The sequence below is a fragment of the Ptychodera flava genome, chromosome 7 (assembly GCF_041260155.1).
Source record: "Ptychodera flava strain L36383 chromosome 7, AS_Pfla_20210202, whole genome shotgun sequence".
NCBI lineage: Eukaryota > Metazoa > Hemichordata > Enteropneusta > Ptychoderidae > Ptychodera > Ptychodera flava.
Genome location: NC_091934.1, coordinates 17,157,009 through 17,178,663, shown reverse-complemented (window position 1 = coordinate 17,178,663; position 21,655 = coordinate 17,157,009). Strand labels below are relative to the sequence as shown.

Genomic DNA, 21,655 nt, shown 5'->3' with positions numbered 1-21,655 from the left:
TTTGGACTTTCACACTTCTATAGATTTTTAATCCACCACTTTGGGGGGGGGGGGGTCATTTTGAAGCTCAAAGAGTAAATAGTTTTCACCGGCTTATTTTTGCTAACATCGGAAATTAATTTTTGTCCATAGAGTTAACACAGAATGATGGCCATGATATTAGTATATTTCAAGTGTCGTTCAGATACTGGGTTATTTGTTTCTCCACTACCAAATTTTACACGATGACCCCTGATTTTGATTTTGATTTGGTAGGGAAATGGTTAAGTTTCATGTGGGAAGTTTGAGCAAAAGTTTGAGTCTTTCACTTCAGAGGTGTGTAGTACCTTTACTATAGGTCACGAGCAGTTTCTACCAATGTCAGTGCATTTAGACCTATGGCAAAGTTGACCTTCTTTTGATAAAAACGTGGAAAAACCACTCTTGCAACTCGCTGGAAATTTTGAGTCAATCTATCATTTTTGAAAAACGTGGAGTTACTTGTAGGCTTTTGCAAAGCAATAAGTAAACCTAGGCGAACACCTTTCAAGACATTTCATACCTAATATAAACTTTTGTGAAATGAAATGTTGCTACTATTGTCACAGTATTCAATTGGTTGTGTGGGATTCTAACACACAGTGGCAACTCTGACAGCCTGTACCTTTCAACTACAGTTTCTTGTCCTAATCCCGTGCATTTTAAATATATGTACCCCAAGTTTACAAGCTATGGATTGGTGTTTCAGCACGCTTTGGGGAGTAAAACAAGAACTTGCAATAGCCCTACAAAGAAAATAAAGAGTGTGAAAATTTTTACAACGTTACATCTACTGGCCCTCCAATTATTGATAAGCCCTTTTGCTATCATTTTATCCAGATCTATAAAGTTTTCACATGTGTGTAAAGCATATATCCAATAACTTTCCATCTGTGCTCTATGCCACTCTCTATGGCAGTGTGTGCGTGTGAGTACATTTCAAGAAATTAGAGACACATATCACATTCTAAATCAAAACAGGTTTTATTATACGTTCACGCTTATGTACTCATAACTGAAACACTTATTCACAGGTTTAGTTTGTGTGTCAATATACATTATTGGCTGATCACATACACTGTTTTTAGGATATTGTACAAGATTGACAATCTTTCAAAGCTATATTTCAAGGACAAATGTAAAATGTCTCACCTTTATTTCAGTTTGCAGACTCTACAACATATTGATCTTTCGATTCGATAATGGTGTTGTGAAATTGAATTTTTGGCATCCCTAGAACTTACAGTAAGCTTCATCTTGGCTGAGATTTTGTTTGTCATGAAAGTGAGCAACTCATACCAGGTACATTCAGGTCAAAGGTCACAAAAGCTAACCTTGGATAGAGAGGTGACACATACCATCATGTTGGAAGTATTCTTGATAACCTTACCAATATTATAAAACAGAACTCTACAAGCATGTTAGCTAGGTATACATTTGTCAGAATTGCATTATCTCCAACCATTATCCATTATTCAATATCAGCTGAACCACTTACATTCCATCGGAAATTTAGATTTTTGCCAGTTTTTTTCTGCTGGTTGCTTGCTGTCTGCTCATCAACACCGATAACGTTGTACTGCAAATTTTAGGGAAGCGGTCTTCAAGTAACATTTTTGTGACATGCACCGTTCACTATCTACAATAGAACACTACGAAACAACCCTGCAAAATTTATTCTCCTTGTGGTAAAATGGTCATAATGAGCCGATCTGAATTATTTTTTGAACAGTTTAATTGTCCTTGGAGTACATATGATTGATCAGATCAACCACACGGTGACTGTATCCATATTCATTGTCATACCTGAAAAAACAAGGAAGGGAACAATGTAAGATTTACAAAGTTTAACCTGTTCACCCCTATTCCCTGTAAACAGGTCCACATTCAACATTGATAACATTGGGTTTGGGCCAAACCATGCTGGTGATAGGGTTAAGAAGTTCAAGTTGGGGCATGCAAATCTGTTTAGTACATGTGGTCCATTGAACCAACAACGTTAAATTATTTTCTGCTCATCATGAGGTCTTTTGAGAATTAATATTCAAAATATCACTTGAAGTACTAAAGTTGAGTTTGTTGTATTTGAATATATCCCAAAACGGATCAATATTCTTCTTCTCTTTATGGTAGTACGCATGGTGAGTGTATTACAAAGACGCTTACCAGGTGACCAACTTGACAAAGTTATTGTTTAGGGCAATGCCAGCACCAGCATCGAAGATACTTGAATGAGTGTCACCCATAAAATCTTGAGAGACAACCTGGAGGGAAAAAAATCAAACAAGGAAAATACATATTATAACTTGCTCAACTCCTTAAGGTGGTTGGAAAGGCTATTTTTGCACCAATTCTTTTCTCAGAGTTAATGTCAAGTTTCAAGTGTTAGAATCAAGATATTTAGTTCAAATTTTCAGGATAACTCCCTTAGTTAATATTTTCTCAAAAGAATATAAAAATTGTATATTTGCAGCCATGATTTTGAAATATGACACCAGTAAATATTAAAATTTAATTTTTCATATTTTTATACATATTTGAATTAATAATAATTGGATAGTATTAATAGTCGCGCCAGCGGCTTACTGACTACGCATGCGCTTATTCATAATATACTATGCGAGTAACCGGAAGTGTACCCTTCTTTCTCATGATGGGCGCCGCCATGTTTTTTTTTTGAGTACTCGTAAATAAACAAATACGAAACAAATTACTATGATATAACATGCCTTTTATAAAATATACCTCTTTTATTAGCCAGTAAATGTTATTATACACCTTGTCGCTGATACAAAGTATCGTTGATATAGATAAACGGAGAAAACTGTCGTGCATATGAACGGGGCCATACGCAAAGAATGCTGGGATTGAATTATAGAAGAGCGCCCCCTGTGTCAATAATTAGATTCAAAAATTGCAAGTTTTTAGACGGAACGCTATAGTTTTCAGCTTGCAAGTGGAAGGTGGGCAGTGCGGTTACCATTGCAATGATAATTATTGCATAATACGTCCCTTGTTTAACGCCATAGGCTGTTATCATTGTAAAAATTGCCAATTTTTGTCCAAAATTTTTACACGCTACAGAAAATCTATACCTGCCCTGCTGCAGGGTTTGACGTCGTGTAAGTACGTGAACTGCTTTCATCAGAGGGAAACTGGGCATAGTTTTCATATAAACGTTTATGAAGTAACAATTACAGTTTATCATGAATCAATACAAATAACATTGCCAATCTTAACCCCTGGCGCGACACCAAGGGCTGAGCCCTATATAATATTATTACCAAATTAGTTATAAATATGTTGACACAATTTATTGTAAGATTTGTACCGCAGGATTTGTAAATAAAATTTGTTTTTATGATTTTACATGGGTTTATATATCAAAAAATTATTAAAAATTCTTTCAAATTTCAAGTTGTGATTTTTCCAAAAGTACTTCAAATACAGGAAAATTGTGCCGTACAAATCTTATCTGTAACCTTGTTAATAGGCTGTAAAACTTCCATGTCCATATCTCATTTCAAAGTCGGATTAAATTGGTATACAATTATGTAGGAAAACTGTTATTCTGTCAAAAATGTTGAAAACAAGCCATATTTGCACCCCTCGTTTGAAGTCATAGAGCAGTTTTTTTTGGTTAATCTCACTTTTGACACCTCTTTGACACTCAAAGAATCTAAAAATACATTTACAATAGCAGTCACTCACTCTGAATGCCAGTACCGCCTTGTCAAACTTTCTTGAAAAACAGCAAATAATGACTTTCCCTTTTCAAACATTTTATTAAAAGCTAGGGGACCTCTACCATAGTTAATACACTAAGGACTCCTCAACTTCTTCTTATTTGGTCAGTTTTTTCAGAAGTTTTAACAGGCTATAACTCTGCAATGCCTTTGTGCCCAAATGTCTAGTTTTTTTTATTCCACAGAGAATGTTGACTACTTTTATATTTCAATAGTTTTGTTGAAATTTATAACTGACGCTCTAGCCTTTCCAACCACCTTAAGTCTAAGGAAATTTATTTCACTGTATACACAACAATTCTCTTCCTCAAGGTTATTGCTTAGGCCAGGGAAGGGGGTGTATGAAGCTCTATTTACAATTTACTCAACACTTTAATTCTCTCTCTCCAAGCTATTGCCGAGGCCAGGGGAGGGGGTCTTTGAAGCCCTTCTGCTATTGTCTCCACATGAGTAATTACATTTCTATAGAAGACTCTCAATGTGAATCTGATTTGGAAATGGAAAGTAAAACTGTTGATGACTTTTCTTCACGATATTTGGTTGATGTATCAATTGCAAGTTTTTTTCTACTCCCAAGAGCATGTTGAAACACTCACTTTTTAGCTTGCCAACACAGCGTCTATACTGTATGTTTAAAATGCTTTGTAACTGTATGCAGTCAAATTCTAATCCAGACTAGAATGCACTTGTCAACAATAACAACCAAGTTTACATATGTACAGGCTGAGATGACATGTTGAACACTGTGTATCTCAACATGCTATAGGGAGTAGAGCAAGAACTGTAGTTTACATTAACAACATTGCATCTACTCTTCTAATGTTGTGGATTAGAGCTACAAATTATGCAGCAGAATTGTACACATAACGTCGAAAGGACTATTAAAAATTAAATTGGAAGTTGAGTTTTGTTTGCTGTATTGACAAGAAAAATTACTCTTCAGCTTGGTTTCTTCATGTAAGAGTGATGATTAAGTGTTGAAATATGAAGTGTGCTGAAATCAACAACACGAGCAAAACATTGGCAGTCTTTTTGCACTGGAAAACGTCACGCAGATCATTTCACCACTTGAAAAGTATAAAACTTTCATCAGTTCGTGAAATATGTCAGTTCTTCAGGGAGTGATCACAGGATTTATTGTGAAGCGGCTTGTTTTTTAAATAATTCACAAGATCCTGTTTACATAAAATATAACCTTGAAAAAGCTGATGGAAATGGTGTATTTTCAAAATTGCAATGTGTGAAATTAACCCTATCACAGATTTTTAGAGCACTGATCAAATCATTTGACAAAATTCAGTAAGGTTATCTGCTAAATCTTGTGCACACAAAGTTGCTTGTTCTAACAACAATTTGCACACATTGCAGTGTGCTAGATTGTAATGGCAGTGTAATTTCTGTTAAGTGAGAACCTTGGGCAAGATAACCTCCATCCCTATTTCCAGCACAGATGTTCCACTTTGCCATAGGAAATAATGGAATTGGGGAAAAACCACTGTGGTGAAGGGGTGAAATCCTTCCAAATCCCTCTACCAGTCCCCTGAATGGCGGACATTGCTACTGGTTTCGCTGTTCCCAGTTACAACTGTCTTTTCTAGGTCTGTGTTGAAGGAGACTTAGCATTGAGGACGCTAAAAAATCAGTGTAGGCAATATGGCTTTCACCAGAGTGTATCAGACCACGTCAACAAGATTTCATACAGAATATGAGTACAGATATCAACAACTAATAATTTGTAGCTCTAATCCACAACATTAGACGAGTGGATGCAACAACTGCGACTAAAATTGTCTTATACAGAATAGTTTGCCAAGTAAGTTTTGTTTCAGCTAAGAGTACTGTACAGGTGTAAGCTGTTCACCCCCGATTCCTTGTTAACAGGTCTAGCATAACCATTGATAACAATGGTATTGGGCCAAACCATGCCACTGAAAAGGTTAAATAAATTAAAACGACACCAACTACCACTAACCTGATCGTCAGTGTAAGCAAGAATGCCCTTGAGATTTCCCTCTGCAGCCTTCTTAACAACGGCTTTGATGTCGTCGTATTTGGCTCCGTTCTTGAGACGACAGGTCAAGTCAACGACAGACACATCAGGTACAGGGACACGGAAAGCCATTCCTGTGAGTTTGCTGCAATGGATTCATACACAGAGCATTGAGATTAAAGATATTCAAAATGCCCATGTGAGGGCGCTGTTTTTAAAAAGCGGCCACCTGCTTAAAATCTGTGATTGGTTAGATTTCTCTTTCCATGGTAACTGTGGCAAAATTGGAACAGGTGACTGTATACCTTTAAATGGGATGCGAGAAACAGGGAGAGCTATGCTGGTAACATGTTCCAGAAGGGATAAATAGAAAAAAAAATTGAACGTCGATATGTCTGTAAAAAAGTGCAGCCTACCTTAAGAATAATTCATAGCTCCTTTTGGCAGATAAATTACAGTTACACAACAAACTATGACTGTGGATTAACTCACCCATTAAGTTCTGGGATAACTTTGCCAACAGCCTTGGCAGCACCTGTTGATGCTGGGATGATGTTCTGTGCTGCACCACGACCATCACGCCAGTTCTATGATATGATGATGAATTTTGCTTAAAGATATGTAGTGTGTGAAGACGTTTGAGTTTAATAGAACTTTATATTCATGTCTTTCTGCAGATGTATTTCATTGGTCCAGAAAGTAATTTGAAAGAACACAAGAAGTATCAGTCTACAAATTGCAGGATTAACAATACTCTAATAATCTGTATAGCCCGAATAATGTTTTTTGGGCAATGGTTGAACAGCAAAAGGGCCCAACTTTGCAAGAAATTACACTGTAAACATCTGTAGACAGACATGACAAAAACACTTTGCATAGGCCATTACATTTTATCATATATAGCTTACGGAATAATGAATATATAGTTTAATGAATATGTAGTTAAAATATCTTTCTACACAGTTTTGATAATAAAAAGAATACAAGTTTTTGATGATAACAAGTTTTTCAGTATTCTGCTTCTGTATATGAGCTTTCCTCAATTCAGTTTTATTATATTCCAAACAAACTGAAAGGCGTGTGACACAGTTATCATCTTCAATCTTTGTGAATAATTTTGTTCTTTGGAGCTACCCAAGGCATATAATCCGCTAAAACTAGCTACAGTTATGTAAAGAATGACAGAATACCTTGGCACTGGGTCCGTCCACAGTCTTCTGGGTTGCAGTGTATGCATGGATAGTGCTCATTAGACCTTCCTCAATTCCAAAGTTGTCGTTGATCACTTTGGCAAGGGGTGCCAAGCAGTTTGTGGTGCATGAAGCATTACTGAGGAGAAAATTTCAAATACACATCAGAGACATAGATAATTTTGGTTACAGGTGCTAAAACAAGAAAGTAAAGGTGGTTAAAAGTTGCGTGCGAGTACATTAAGTTTGTGCAAAATGTCCTGATTTTTTATCAAAACCTATATTTTTCACAGCTGGCAAATTTTAGCTGACAGCCTGCGTTTTTGCAGGCTACCGGCTATTTTCTACATCCCTGCACATCAAACAATTCCTTTTACCTCCCCCACACTTAACATTTTCCAGCATATTGTTGTTTTAAAATCTAAGATTTCTTCGTACTACAATTAGAACTACAAAGTGTCTGCAAATTGTTATGTTCTAAACTGGCAGCTTAATTTTTTCTACGAGTTTCAAAGAACACAGCTTGCGATAGAGTATCTCAGAATATATGGTCACTAGTAATATGTAACAATAGTTCATAAACTGGCAGCTTAATTTTTTCTACGCGTTTCAAAGAACACAGCTTGCAATAGAGTATCTCAGAATATACGGTCAGTAATATGTAACAATAGTTCTTTTTCTTGTGAGAATTCAAAATACATACCCTATGACCCTTTCATGCAATTTCTCAACGAAAGTGATGGATAAACTTCAAGCAGTGTTTCATCCAGGATGGCATCAACAGGGGGGATTTTCCCGCTTTAGCAGAAAATTTAGGGGGGATTTCACCAACTCATATATTCTCCATGTATATCTAAGGTGTGACTGGCATCATTTCATGAGGGGCTGGTCCCCCCTTGACAAATTACTAGGGGATGCTAACATGTTAACAGACGGGGAATCCCCATCCCCTCTCTAGATGAAACACTGTTCAAGAATTTAACTGTCACTTGAGGAAGAATCGTTTATTCCCCTTTTTCTGTCTGTGCACACAATGTATCCGTATGCCAGTATCAGTGCAACTGTGCCACTTTGGTTGCGGTAATCCTGTATGTTCATGAAACCTTTTAGAATTTCATTTCTGGTTTATCAGAAGACTAGTTTCAAATAACTATAAACCTTGTAGGCCAGCAGGTACACAGTAGACACAGCCGTGCAAATCCTGCATCTCACAGCACCTGTTTGTGGCCTTACCTGACAATATTCATGGATTTTTCATATTTATCTTCATTGACACCCATCACAAACATCGGAGCATCAGCTGAGGGGGCTGAGATGATCACCTTCTTGGCTCCGCCGTCGAAATGAGCCTTGGCTTTGTCAACTGTTGTGAACACACCAGTGGATTCAACAACGTAGTCAGCTCCGTTGTCTGCCCACTTGATGTTGCTTGGCTTCATTCTAGAAAAGACAAGTATGAACATTTACAATTCTATCACTCATTACATGTCAAATTGTGTTAGAAGTTCTTCCCAGGAAAAATCTGCCAGTACAGTGTAAATAAACTTATTAGGAATGCATAAATAACAAAAAATGCAGTTATACACTCAGATACGCGAAACTTTGTGTCAACTTCTTACCATTCTTCACCCATTTCTTCTGAAGAAGCAATGTAAAACTAGGTTGTTACCCTCTCACCATAATGGTTTGGCCTAAACCAATTGTTAACAATGGTGAGAATAGATTGATCTACAGGGAATGGGGGTGTAAGGTAAAACTTACTCTTGGAATACATTAATTGCGTGTCCATTGACCACAAGTTTTCCATTCTCGGCTTTGACATCTCCCTTGAACCTGCCATGGGTTGAGTCATACTTGAACATGTACACCTGAAGAATTATGAAAAATCCAAACAGTAAGAAATTGTAACTTTTCATCTCTATCGTGGACAATTTCAGGAACAAAAATATTTCAATACAACATTAAAATTCAAACTTTGGGATATCTAAATGCTAAACATAAATACACAGTGAATCACAAGCAAAAAATCTATAATCATACTGATTTTGCCATTGTAAGTCTTTTTCACAAATTTGTCTCCATATTCACAAAATTGCAATTTTTTCCAAGCAATTCAGCAATTTTCAAGGACATTTTTAGGTCTAAAATATCATTTTCCTGCTTCAAATGTTTACAGTATATCATTTTTTATATCAATTTACATTTCATTTTTATAAAGTACTATCACTCTTGCTATTTTTGAAAATTTGTGGGTGGATTATCAATTTTCCAGGACTTGGTTTCATTTTCAAGAACTCTTCCTAGACTTTCCAGGAGGCTTTCAAGTTAAAGACTTTACAGGAGCTTATGGACCCTGCATTGAGGTTTTCACTTCAGACGCAAAAACACCTACCATGTAATCAAGGTCAATGAAGGGATCATTGATTGCGTTTACAACTGCACCTTTGTCAAGGGCAGCACGTAGCACCAGACGTCCGATACGACCAAATCTACAAAATCAAAGTTAGATGTAATTGGCACCAGGGTACCTCACTTTTTTCAGATGAAACACCCTGTTTAATGCAGAGAATAAATATGGTTGCCACATCTTATGACAAAATTTAACCCTTTTCACCACAATGGTTTGAACCAATTCCATTGTTTTCTATGGTAAAGTTGGACCTCTAGACAGGGAAATGGGGGTGAAAAGGTTAAAGTATAGGGAAAGCTAACCATACATGTAACGCAACTAAAACCTGTGTAGAGCAACACTTCCATGGGTAGTATAGCACCTTTTTTCCAGCATATAACAAATCAAAATGAACAAATGTTTGTTAATATCTTTTCTGAATAGTTTGTCTCTCTCCTAACTTCATACACTGACAATTATAGGGTAGTATACTTCCCGTAATGACAGTTACAGCATGCTATCAGTATAATAAATCCTGATATACAAAGCCTGACAATGCCATTGTCAGTACATGTGACAAAAACACCCTAGTGCATGCAAAATAAAAGTTCAGATCAATGGTAAGTTAGAATGAGCCTCGTACAGATGTTCAGTCTCAAATTTTTACAGTACATTTTTATCTACAACTTGTGGGACCTATTTTGAAGCTCAAAGGGTAAATGAAAGTTTTCAACAGCTTATATTTGTGAAAATCAAAAATTTCATTTTTCCCTATAGAGTTAACAAGGGATACCAGTCACTTAGAAATTCAAGTTTAGCTAAATATTGGTAATTTCTTTCTCCAGTACCAAATTATGCACGTTTAACCCTGATTTTTGTTCTTGATGTGGTTAGGAAATAGTTTGAAACTTTGAAGTTTCCTTGAAGAAAGTTTTTGCAAAAGTGCAAGTCTTTCAATTTTGAAACGTGGACTACCATATTTTGGTTCTTCTTTTCCAAGCAAACCTTCAAAATGTTCCTGTACAAATAACATAACTACAGCTGATGCAATTATCGGTTTTAAACCCTCAAAGAGTACCTTTCCTTTACTAATCTTGACCAAACTTGACAATACAAATACATATAACACAGCATTATGATACAAATGAATGCCAAATTTTCTTGGAGAACACTTACCCATTGATTCCGATCTTTGGTTGGCTAGACATGGTGTATGTGACTATGACAGGTGCAACAACAAACAACAATCAATCTGAAATGGGCAAAACAAAAAACAACACTGATCAACAAAATGTGATTAGGCAGAGGGCAAATGTGAGTAATAATACAGAATTTATATAAGCGACAACATTGATACACTCTCTCCCCGGCTCTCTCCCAATTTCCCAGTAAATAGGTCTACTAATCCCACCAAAACAATGGGAGTGTACCAATAATATGCACTGGTGAGAGAGTTGAATGTCTATGGGGTGTCACCATACAATATCCTGATGTTTTTACCAAAAATGGAAAAACTTGCTAAAAAAATACAAATTATCAAATTTTACCACAATCTTAACTAACCTGACTGGTCAGCCCAAGGAAGGCGAACACCAAATTTCAAAGCGATCAGACTAACGTTTCTAAAGAAGACTTTTTTTTGCCAAAAAACAAGAAAAATTGCCTCAAAGATACAAGTATGAAACTTTCACCATAATATGAACAAAACCTAAGTCAACCTAAGAAACCTGGCACACCAAATTTCAAAGCAATCACACCAGCACTTTCAGAAAAGTTCATCGTTGACGAACGAAGACGGAGGGATAAAGATGGACAATCAGCCTATCCAATAAGCTATCCTTGCTGACAGTGGAGATAAAAAGGAACAGGGTTGGAGTCAAATATGGTGTTGTGCCAGTAAGTAAAGTTGGTCGGGTAATTGGTACCTCATCCCATTATTGGGCTTTTGCTCATTGAATGATGTGATTTAATTTTTAAACAATTCTTGTAAGTAAGAAAGTACCGTAAAATATTTTTGATGTAGTTTTACCTGTTTAAAATCTCATTTTCTACTCTTTTGCATGGCATATAAGCAAATCCAAATCACTGACAATAATCACTGTGACAGCTTCATATGAACAAATAAAAAAAATAGACTAAAGTAAAATGGGAAATACGCAGGTGCCAACAAAGCGATAGTTTGGCAGTCACTCTGATAAAACCAGAAATGCCTTTCAATAGAATAACCTGCAATAAAACGAGCAAAGTTAGGGTCAGCCTTATACATCAATCGTCAATCCTTGCTACTGCAGTATTCAATCACCAATCCATGCAGGAATGACAAAACGTGAATTGGCAAAGCCAACTCCAGAGATGAGAGGCCTTGATTGCACCATTCAAAGGAGCAGATGCTCAATTACGGGGAAATCCAACCAAAAATAAAATGTCCTTTAGAATTTCTCGACTCCTGCTGATTGACTTTGATTTGAAGCGTGGGTGTCAATTTGCCTTCTGCAGACTCATGGCGGCATCATAGTTGCATAAAGTTACCTACATTTTGAGAAATTCTCTCCTTTTCGTTGCAGGTTTGATGACCAGAACTTTCTTTATTTAGCTTTGTTACAAAGACAGAAAGAGCACGACTTTCACCCACTGAACAACAACTGCCCCATATCAAGGCATATACTTGACATCTTTGGCATCTAAAGCATGAAGGACATCAATCCCCCTTTGAGTCCTAGACACCTATAAATCAAATATAGGACAATTCAATATCTGCTTATCATAGCATTAAAGATCCTGCTGTTGCAGAATCTGGCTGGTGTTGTATTGTGAAATACTCTCTGTTCATATGAAAGTGACCAACTGTGAAATCCACACCTTCCTCTATAGTGGATTGGGTTCAAAGGTGAATCTAATGTTGAAAGAGACACTGACACTGAAAATTTTAACAAACTGTCCTTCAGCCTTCTAGAAATCATACAGTTGCACTCGAAATGACAAACCCAATCTTGATGAAGTCTGAAATGACAGGCCACAGGTACATCATCAATAATGCAATGTATGTAGGAGACTTCATGTCACACCGTGTCTCCATAAGCCAATAAGTGGGATTGCCGACACACTGAAAAACATCAGAAGTCACATGTGCAAGAAGATGACATAGTTTAGTACACTGTGATAACGACTACAGTACAACTTAACCTAATATGTGCATTACGATAACTTTATTGTTCAAGGATAGAAATCACTGTTTCATCTAGAGAGGGCGGGGGGGGGGGGGGGGGGGGGGGGGATTCCCCCTCTGTTGACATGTTGGCACCCCCTAGTAATTTGTCAAGGGGGGACCAGCCCCCCCCATGAAATGGTGCAAGTCACATGTTAGAGATACAAGTAGAACATATGAACTGATGGAAATCCCCCCTTGATTTTCTGGTAAAGGGGGAAAATCCCCCCCCCCCCCCCCCCCCCCCCCTTGTTGATGCCATCCTGGATGAAAAAATGAGAAATATGGAAAAGTCATCGTGAACACACCTCTACTTAAGTTGTTGAACTTTTATCACCTAAAACTCAAAAGTGAGACAAAAATCTTTAGTATTCAGAAAAACAGGACTTCACTTTTACACATATAAGTACACATCCACTAGTAAAAACCTTGAACATCACCCTCAGATTTGCTACGACTGTAACATTTCAGTATCCAAGTGCAGATTACAATTCCTCAGACACTAACAATACCATTGGACCAAGTTACACAATGCAGCCTATGAACATTCTCTGCATAGCGAAATCCAAGCCATGTCACAGATAGTCTACCCACAGCCATATTTGGTGACACATTCTGTGTGACGCAAGGACATCAGCTGCATTTCTTTACATGACCTGTACCTAAAAACTGTGAAGACATAGAACAATCAAAAAGAAACTTTTGTGTTGTTTCCTGAAGGGAGAAGAGAGATACACTTAACCAAAAAAAGACAACAAGGCAGGGATGGAGTTATGAATATTGAAGACAGATTCCTGTTTGAATTTAATCTTTGTGATGTTAGCAGTAAAAAGAGCCTCAATAACAATTCAAGATTTCACTGAAAAAGTTACCATACATTACTTCAACTTTGTATTGCCCCTACAACAATTGCGCCACATATTGATTTATTAATTTTCCATTTCTATTTCATAAATCAATCTATTCACCTTTTCCTTATCATAACTAAAAAGCAGGAGGACAACCACCACATGACGAACATTTTTTTTCTAATTTTACCTTTTTACCATATATAATAGAACTCTTTCAATGTACTAGTATCAATGGGATCTGAACAAGGGGCAGTGTTACAGATGCACAAATAAGAATGTACTGCCATAAAGTAAGACAGTCTCTAAGTATTGGAGCGGTAAGGTGCAAAAAGTGTTCTATTTAAGTCTGCCATGGCAATACAGTAAGTTTACATTATAGAAAGCAGAGAAGTCTCTTGACAACACAGAAGCTATGGTGTACATACTTAAACTGTCACATGGTAAAATGAAGGAAATTAAAGAGAAAACAAGTAGATGTCCCTTGGAACTAACACTTATGTTGGTTCACTAAATGTCTCCTGTTTACGCAGTTCGCTTTTTCTATCAAAGCCTTTTTATTGCCTGATCTTATCACATTTATAGATTATCAATACAGATTTTGATCGATTCTTCCAAAAATTAAACAAGAAAATTTTAAGAGGCACTTGACATTTTCAAAGAAGGGGTGATTGAAGCAAGCATGACCCACTCATCTGGCTGACCGACAGGATTGTACTGCTTGAGATGATAATGACAGTGGTTTCAAAAAGCAAACATCTGTATTACACACCTGTACCTTTACCCTTCTTCAACAATGTCACAGCACTCCGGGGCTTTTTCTGACAACCCTATGGGTTGACTTTATCCCGGTACAAATTTCATTAAACAATGTTAGGAACAGAAGAGCTCTGTACAGCAATGGAAAATCATAGTGGTACACTTATACTGGCATATCTCTGATATTTTCAAAGACGACATCTATCTATAATTGCCACAATTAATACAGTGTGGACTAAATATCAATACCATAGCATTGCTGTTGTTGTAGTCATTTTCCTGGTAACATCAGAGTTTTGCCAATATTCACATCTTTGTAAAGTGCACTAACAATTTTAAAATTAAACAATCCCTAATTATTCAAGTATTTGATGTAGCAAAGCTTGCAAGCAAACCATTTTTTTAATAGAAAGCCAACATAGAACTGATAGCGGTAGAGATCTAGGAACAACAGTATCCATTTTTCAACTATGTGTCCATCAGTTGAATTGAATGCCACAAATTTCCAAGTAAGGATAGCATCAGCATGATCCCGTACGCATGTCCAGTGGAAACAAAGCAGTTATGGGTAAAACTACTTTTCATCCATCCTATAATTTTATAACTTCAATTTTAGTTTAAATTTTCCACTTTGCGATCAACTTGCTATGTAAACCACAGTTTGTCCAAGTATTAATATCTACAAAGAACTAAATGACTCAGCCTAACAAAAGATCGAAGGATTTGACTAAAATACTAGGCACTGAAGTATTGTTTGATGCTCCTAAGAAAACTATATATGCATCATAATGCTGCAGCGCATAGGTACCAAAGCATCAAAGTTTGGCATCAGTCCAACAGTTGACAGTTGTTCCTGATCACAGCAACCAAACCACTTCACACTGGTATTGGCCAAATCCACAATAGATAACAATAGTTTGACTTCCATTCTTTGTTGACCATAGGAATTAAATCATGTTAGGAACGCATTCAGTTACACTATGCAAACTTTGTTGAATGGTTTTCTGTTTGCATTCTGTCTCAGCCGATTATAAAACCACTGATGGACCTGAAAATGGCATGTACATGTACAAATATAAAAGAATACTGCCTAAGGCATATTTTGTTTCGGACTAAATAGGCCTATTGACCTTCGAATATATTGCCATGATTTTTCATGTGTGACCTAGGCAACATTTATGAAGACTTCTGGTGGTTTAAATATTACCTTTGCTCTTTTTGTTTGAATTGCTGACATTTTTGTGAAGGTTGCAATCAATTACGACAACTATGTGAAACCTGTCAGCAAGACAAATACTGATTCTACAACTTCACAACAATCATCATGTCCAGGGATGTCAAATGCTGATTTCAGTACAGTGAGCTAAAACCAAATTTGAATTGCACTGGACAGAAACTGCTATGATATATTATGTTTGGTGGTGATGGACAGCCGTCTTCTGTTTGAAATCCTAGTGCACAAACTACCATTTTCTTTACCTATAATTTTCACTATATTTGGCCACATTTGGTTATTTATTTGGATGTACATTTCTACCTGCACTTCTGCATTCCATTGCTACATTAGAGTGACATAGAGGAAGCTATGTCATATCATGGTTTATTTTAATCAGAATCTATAGAAGTCTTTGAAAACAATCATATATGGCATATTTTTGACACAGCCAATAAAAGATTCCTACAAAATTACTTCATATATTGTGAAACTTCGTGCAATCTTTTCAAACCATACCTGAGGCTTCTAAGCAAACCTCCCACTGACATATACAGTTTTATTGCAAAAATTTATTACTGCCATAATTGTCATATCAAAGGCGAGAAAATAAATTCCCAAGGACCATTATCACTAGTGATCCTAGTACTACCATCTAGAGTAATAGTCCTGCATACACATGTAATCATACCACTCCATTGGCATTCAGTGAACTGTCAGAACAGTGGAATTGTACATCTGCCAGTCCAGGCAATAGGCTTGACATTACTGAACCTGTGACCTCCAGCTTTGCTCATCTTAAAGTAGCATATGTAATACTCAGCGTGTTCATTTTTAGCCGGATGCCGGCCAATTGACCGGCTACTTTCGTATTTTGGCCGGCTACTTTACAGCACTGTTTCGCTCTCTGGCCCGGAAATTCTGGTTTTGATAACAATAATTAGATTTTTTTGGGTGGTCTTGCAAGCCGCAGATAATATTTCAGAAGTGCCGATGTGGCTATATGTAGTCTCAGCAATTTACGCGGTGAACTTGTTGCTATCACTGTAGTACCGCGATCAGCGAACGTGTCTAAAATATGATATTATCTCGAGGTCAACCTCGCTCGCCCGATCACACAGCCCGAATTATTCCGACGTTCATATCGGGTATAGCCGAAAATTGGACTATTACATACAATTACGTTATGCCCGCGAATAGCCGACCATTTCCGAATGAAGCCGACTTTTGATTCGCGCAAACGCGGAAGAGAAAGTCGACGCTTGAGAGCTTTGGTTTTCTGCGTAAGGGTAGGGCCTAGTCTGATGGTTTGGTAGGTTTTAGATCAAATCTAAAGCGACCACAAGTTACTGAGTCTCACTGTTCATACTTTCGAAACGCCACGTCAATCTATCCATGGTCGATCACGATGTCAATATTCAACTCAAGTCGATCGACATCGCGCTTTGTGGAGGGGCTGTGGTTGTGTGCATCGCGGAAGAGAAAGTCGACGCTTGAAAACTTTGATTTTGTGACTTTGTCTGTTGGTTATGGGAGGTTTAGGTCAAATCTAAATAAACAAAAATTACTTGGTCTCACTTTTCGTACTTTTGAAACGCTACGTCGATCACTGTCAAATTTCAGGTCGACCGATATCGCGTTGTGTGTACTGTGTTACAATTGACTACCAGTGTAGTACAGGCTGGCGTTCAGTGTCGTTTATAGTTTGAGGTTTTATCAAACATGAACTCTTAAATTTAGCTCTCTTTTTCAATTATATTCAACATCAGCAAAAAATCAATAATCAGCTCGCGGATTCGTTTTATTGTGAAATTAGTACAGTGAATTAAAATCACTGAAAATTGTGTTCCTACAATTCATTGAATTGAATAAACTCTTTGATTTTACTGTATCTTCAATCAAGTTTATTTAAATCAGTAAAACACTTTGTACAGCCAGGCTGGTCAGGATTCTAGCGGATCGTTACCTGGGTTGTGAAAACCCTAGGCCCCATTCTACGATGTATTTCAAAATGTTTGTTCAAGTCATGAGCTAAACATAATTCTACACAACAGTCTGGTGAAATTTTGCTATTATCCTTGTCAACTGAATGTAGTTGACAGGCCCAAGTGATATCAAATAATTTTTCTGACTTTTTTTAAAACTTTATCCCTTGAAAACATGTTGTAATTGGCAATGATAATGATTATTCTGTATGCTGAAACGGTCTTTAATACTGTACAAGAATGCATAAAATTACTCCAAAATGTCTTCAAAATTTAAAAATTTCTTGCCCACCCCCGTCCCTGAAACCCTTCCCCTTTTTGTATGTTGAAATAGCCTTTTATACACTGTATAAGAATGCATGAAATTGCTCAGAAATGTCTTCAAATTTAAAAATAATCCTTAACACTCTCATGCTGAAATGGTTTTTCATACAGTACAATAATGCATGAAATTACTCCAAAATGTCTTCAAATTTTAAAAATTTCTTGCTTTCCCTGAAACCCTCCCTCCTGTGTGTATGTTGGAATAGCCTTTTATACACTGTATAAAAATGCTTGAAATTGCTTAGAACTATCCCCCCCCCCCCCCCCCGCCCAGGGAACCTGGTTGCACACATTAGCTAACCGCCTACTTTTCTGAATTTTCCGCCTACTTCAAAAATTTTTGAGAACCCTGTGTAATACTACAGGGCTGATGCACAGAAATAGGCAAAGTCAAGGCAATGTATAAGCTGACAGAAAACTTAACAGTTTGCAAAATTAAATCCTGTATATGAAAACATTTACATAACTCATTAACAAATAAGTATACTTAAAGGCATAGACACTTCAACTTGCCCATGTTGCTGTTTATACATTTTTTGACTCTGTCCCGCATATTTGTCCATTTTCACCTGAAGTACAACCGACAAACTATACATGATTTTTACAGTGATCTAACATTTTCCGGGTGGAAGTGCCTCAAACAAACTTTGTGTCGTGTTGCTTAAAACTGCCGAGGGCAGAAAAGAACACCTACGTTATTTCATTCCACTTTGAAGGAAACTATGGACCGCCACTATCTACTGTGATCAAATGGACTCAAAGATAAAATGCCATAAAAACGTTGATTACAGAATTAATACAAATGAGCTGGTTCGGGAAAACTGTCCCAAGACGCCATCCAATCTTAAATGTCAAGCATCTCACAAAAATGAGGTTGCTGCATTACTGCTGCCTCAAGAGGTCTGACCTTTGCTTTCTTTTTACGAGAGAAGCTTGATAAGAGCCGGCCACACTTCAATCACTGCAAAATGTACAATCAGAACAGCCTCATCATAAATAAGAGGGTCACCTTGTTGCTACCACCAGCTGATGCATCATTCTTAGCGTCAATCTTTATACATTACTTCTGACATAGGTTACAGAAAGTTTGCATGTCGGTAATAAAACCAGAGTGGAAGGATACTAAGGTGTATTGCTTTATCAAGAAAAGTATCCCACATGAAACAAGATATAATCTTACTGGTCATATGGTTTACACACTTGTTATACTAAATCACAAATTGGTCAAACTAAGACATATGAAGAAATAGCCTAGTTACAGACAACCTTGGGACACAGCTGGGAAATCTGCAGTGCACACAGACAACTTGACACATTTGCTTATTTAAATTGAAGGTCAGTTTCGGATACGATTAACCTTGAATTGCTCATCACCTTAACGCCTAAGTGTCAAAGAAACCTGATCCGTTATGAAATCGGAATCCCATTCTTTCATATTATTTTTTGGTAATATTTAGGACAAAAATGAACTGACATATGAAAAAAAATTATGAAAGTCCATCATTATTAAAGAACACTTGATAGAAAATTTTCTACTTAAGTTGGACATATTGTAAACATCATTGATGGAACTTTCATTCTGAAAAGGGCAAAGTGTGTAACTAACTACCTTTCTCAGTTTGAACAGTTGATATACCATGGTCCAATGACGTACTGCAAAACGCATTTATCTCTCGCTAAATATTCATCAAAGTTACATGAAAAGAATTGAGAGCTTTGCTGAAACACTGAGTAAAATAATGAAGTTGTCTAATTATCTTATGTAACAGATGCAATCATGCCTAACTGTGAACAGTAAGCAAACATCATCAGTATTACCCTGTCACCTTAAAATGCATGTCATGTCATTTTCCACACTACTCTCCTGGTGATGTTTCTGAGTAATTCCATTCAAATTGCACGCAAAAAAATTTCCCAAACTTGATGAACTGTCTAACTCCCGAAAGCAATGCCAGATCTGTAAATTTATGGTTTTAACCTCTTACAGAATGCGTTAGATAGTTTTTTTTAGTTTTTTCATGCATGCATGCATGCATATATGTATTCATTCATAACATGATTATGATCTTTGTTCAGAAATACTTTCATTCTCGAATACCCCAAAAAAGTTGTATTTCAGGTATCAATGTTATTGATTCTGCTGCTATAGTGTGGTACACTACCAGCATGCAGAATTTTCCCTTGTATCTTTTTTCATCCGGTATCATAAAAGCCTGCTGTCTTAATTTCTCTGATCACAAAGGCTTTTTTTAAAATACCAGCTTTATAAACGCATTATCCTATTGTTTTTAGCATTGTAAAATACAAATGGCATGTCTACTCAAAAATTTTCTGATATTTTTAAAGAAGATATGGCAGATGGTTCTAAAATTAGCTTTGCCTGCAGATGTGTATATTTTGAGGATTATATACAGCTTCATACCATGACAGGAGGCCATAGAAAACCTGGCAAAACGTGGACCCTCCAAGTTCCAGCAAGACCACTAAAAAAAACATACTTGGATCACAAATTCAAATGTTTCTATTATTTGCAGATTACAGGGTTGTGTAACATTAGAAGCCACAGAAAGATGTCTAGCCTTGAGCAAGATGTCAAAATTCTACATTGTGAGTTAGAGGAACAATTGGATCCCAAGGGAATTTTGAAATAGTTTGGAAAGTTCCGCATTTTTTTGAAAATTAATTACAACAGCAATGGAAGAGAAAGGCCGTGACACGAGGGTGTACCGTGTGCCTCGCTTGCCATTTCACGCTGCGCGATACCGATAGTGATTGGTAAATCGTTAAATGTGTCCCCGCGCCGTGCGGAGACTGTCATGGCATGTCACTTTTATAAGTTGAAATTCGAGTCACTGCACCGGCACGGCAGAGAGCGGACGTGACCATCGCTGTATCAGCTCCTTGGCGCATGAATTTCACATGCAGGGAAAATTACCACAGAAATCCCCCTATCGATGGCATTTGGTCTGTTACATTTCCCCTACAATCAAAAAGGATTTTACAATATTTCGAATCACTGCCACATGATAAGTCTGATACGTGGACGCATGATTTATAATATGTGCATACAAGCTGTCGACTGCATTACTGAATATGACATGACCTCGGGTCGGACATGAAAAGCATTCTGCCATGCATGCAGACGAACTTTCAAGCGACGAATACGGTTCTTTTGGAATTTCTGTCCAGTGCGCAGCGAACCCATCTATGAGGCAGTTTAAAGTATAGGCCTAGTCAACATTATTTCTATAGCAGTACATGAAAATTTTCATAAAATATGTATTTTACGGACAGGGACAATGTACTCACCGAGACGCAGGGCTCTGGTAAAGGAGACGAGACGGAGCATGTGCAGTATCCAGTGTCACGTGACGCAGTGCACGTACCGGGCGTCTGAATTTTGATTTCCGAGTACCCCCGAATTTAAAATGATGTAGATTTTTGCAATTTCAATCAATAATAGTTCATTTGAAAGTTTACAAACCTTAAGAAACACTTAGTTTAGCCCGCCTGTCATTAGTTAGCAGGTTTCGATGGTTAAAAATATATATCATAAGTTTCCGGAAATTACCGACACGAGTTCATGACCCAGACGTTCAGAGACCCATTGATTCACTCGGCGCGGCGTGGATGCCACAGAAAACGCGTGACGATCAGTGCATTCGGCTAGACCAGAACTAGGACGGAACATTTGCACACGCATCGTGACCTTAACAGCCTTAAGTTTAAATGTCTGAAACGCAAGAGACAGCGTAGCGGTCATCGTGACCTGAGTGATCCATCTACTAATCAATTATTGATGCGCACATAATGTGTATGTGTTACATAATTGTAAAACAATGCATATTTGCGTAACTGTATCCCCGTTATATGCAAATTTACCGCAAATAAAGGGCCACTTGTGCGCTGATCCAGAACTTGGCCCTTGGGGAGGAGACAGCTTCGCACCAGTCCACTGAATCGAACAAACGCCGGTACAAATAATACA

General features: G+C 37.3%; 1 protein-coding gene across 2 annotated transcripts; it reads right to left on the bottom strand.

The window, feature by feature from the left end:
• Positions 1–983: 983 nt before the first annotated feature.
• LOC139136890 (glyceraldehyde-3-phosphate dehydrogenase-like) lies at positions 984–21,125 on the bottom strand. Of its 2 annotated transcripts, none has more exons than XR_011553269.1 (10): positions 20,977–21,125; positions 10,510–10,585; positions 9,337–9,433; positions 8,706–8,812; positions 8,178–8,384; positions 6,945–7,083; positions 6,247–6,341; positions 4,023–5,899; positions 2,185–2,335; positions 984–1,824 (listed from the first exon to the last, which is right to left on the bottom strand). XR_011553269.1 is itself a non-coding variant. In XM_070704735.1 (10 exons), exons 2-10 carry the CDS (start codon positions 10,539–10,541, stop codon positions 1,752–1,754), a joined length of 1,011 nt encoding a protein of 336 aa, XP_070560836.1. In that variant the 5' UTR covers positions 10,542–10,585; positions 20,977–21,123; the 3' UTR covers positions 984–1,751. The 2 variants fall into 2 exon arrangements, 1 of the variants encoding a protein (XP_070560836.1); XM_070704735.1 differs by having other exon boundaries at positions 2,185–2,282; positions 5,737–5,899; positions 20,977–21,123.
• Positions 21,126–21,655: the final 530 nt, after the last annotated feature.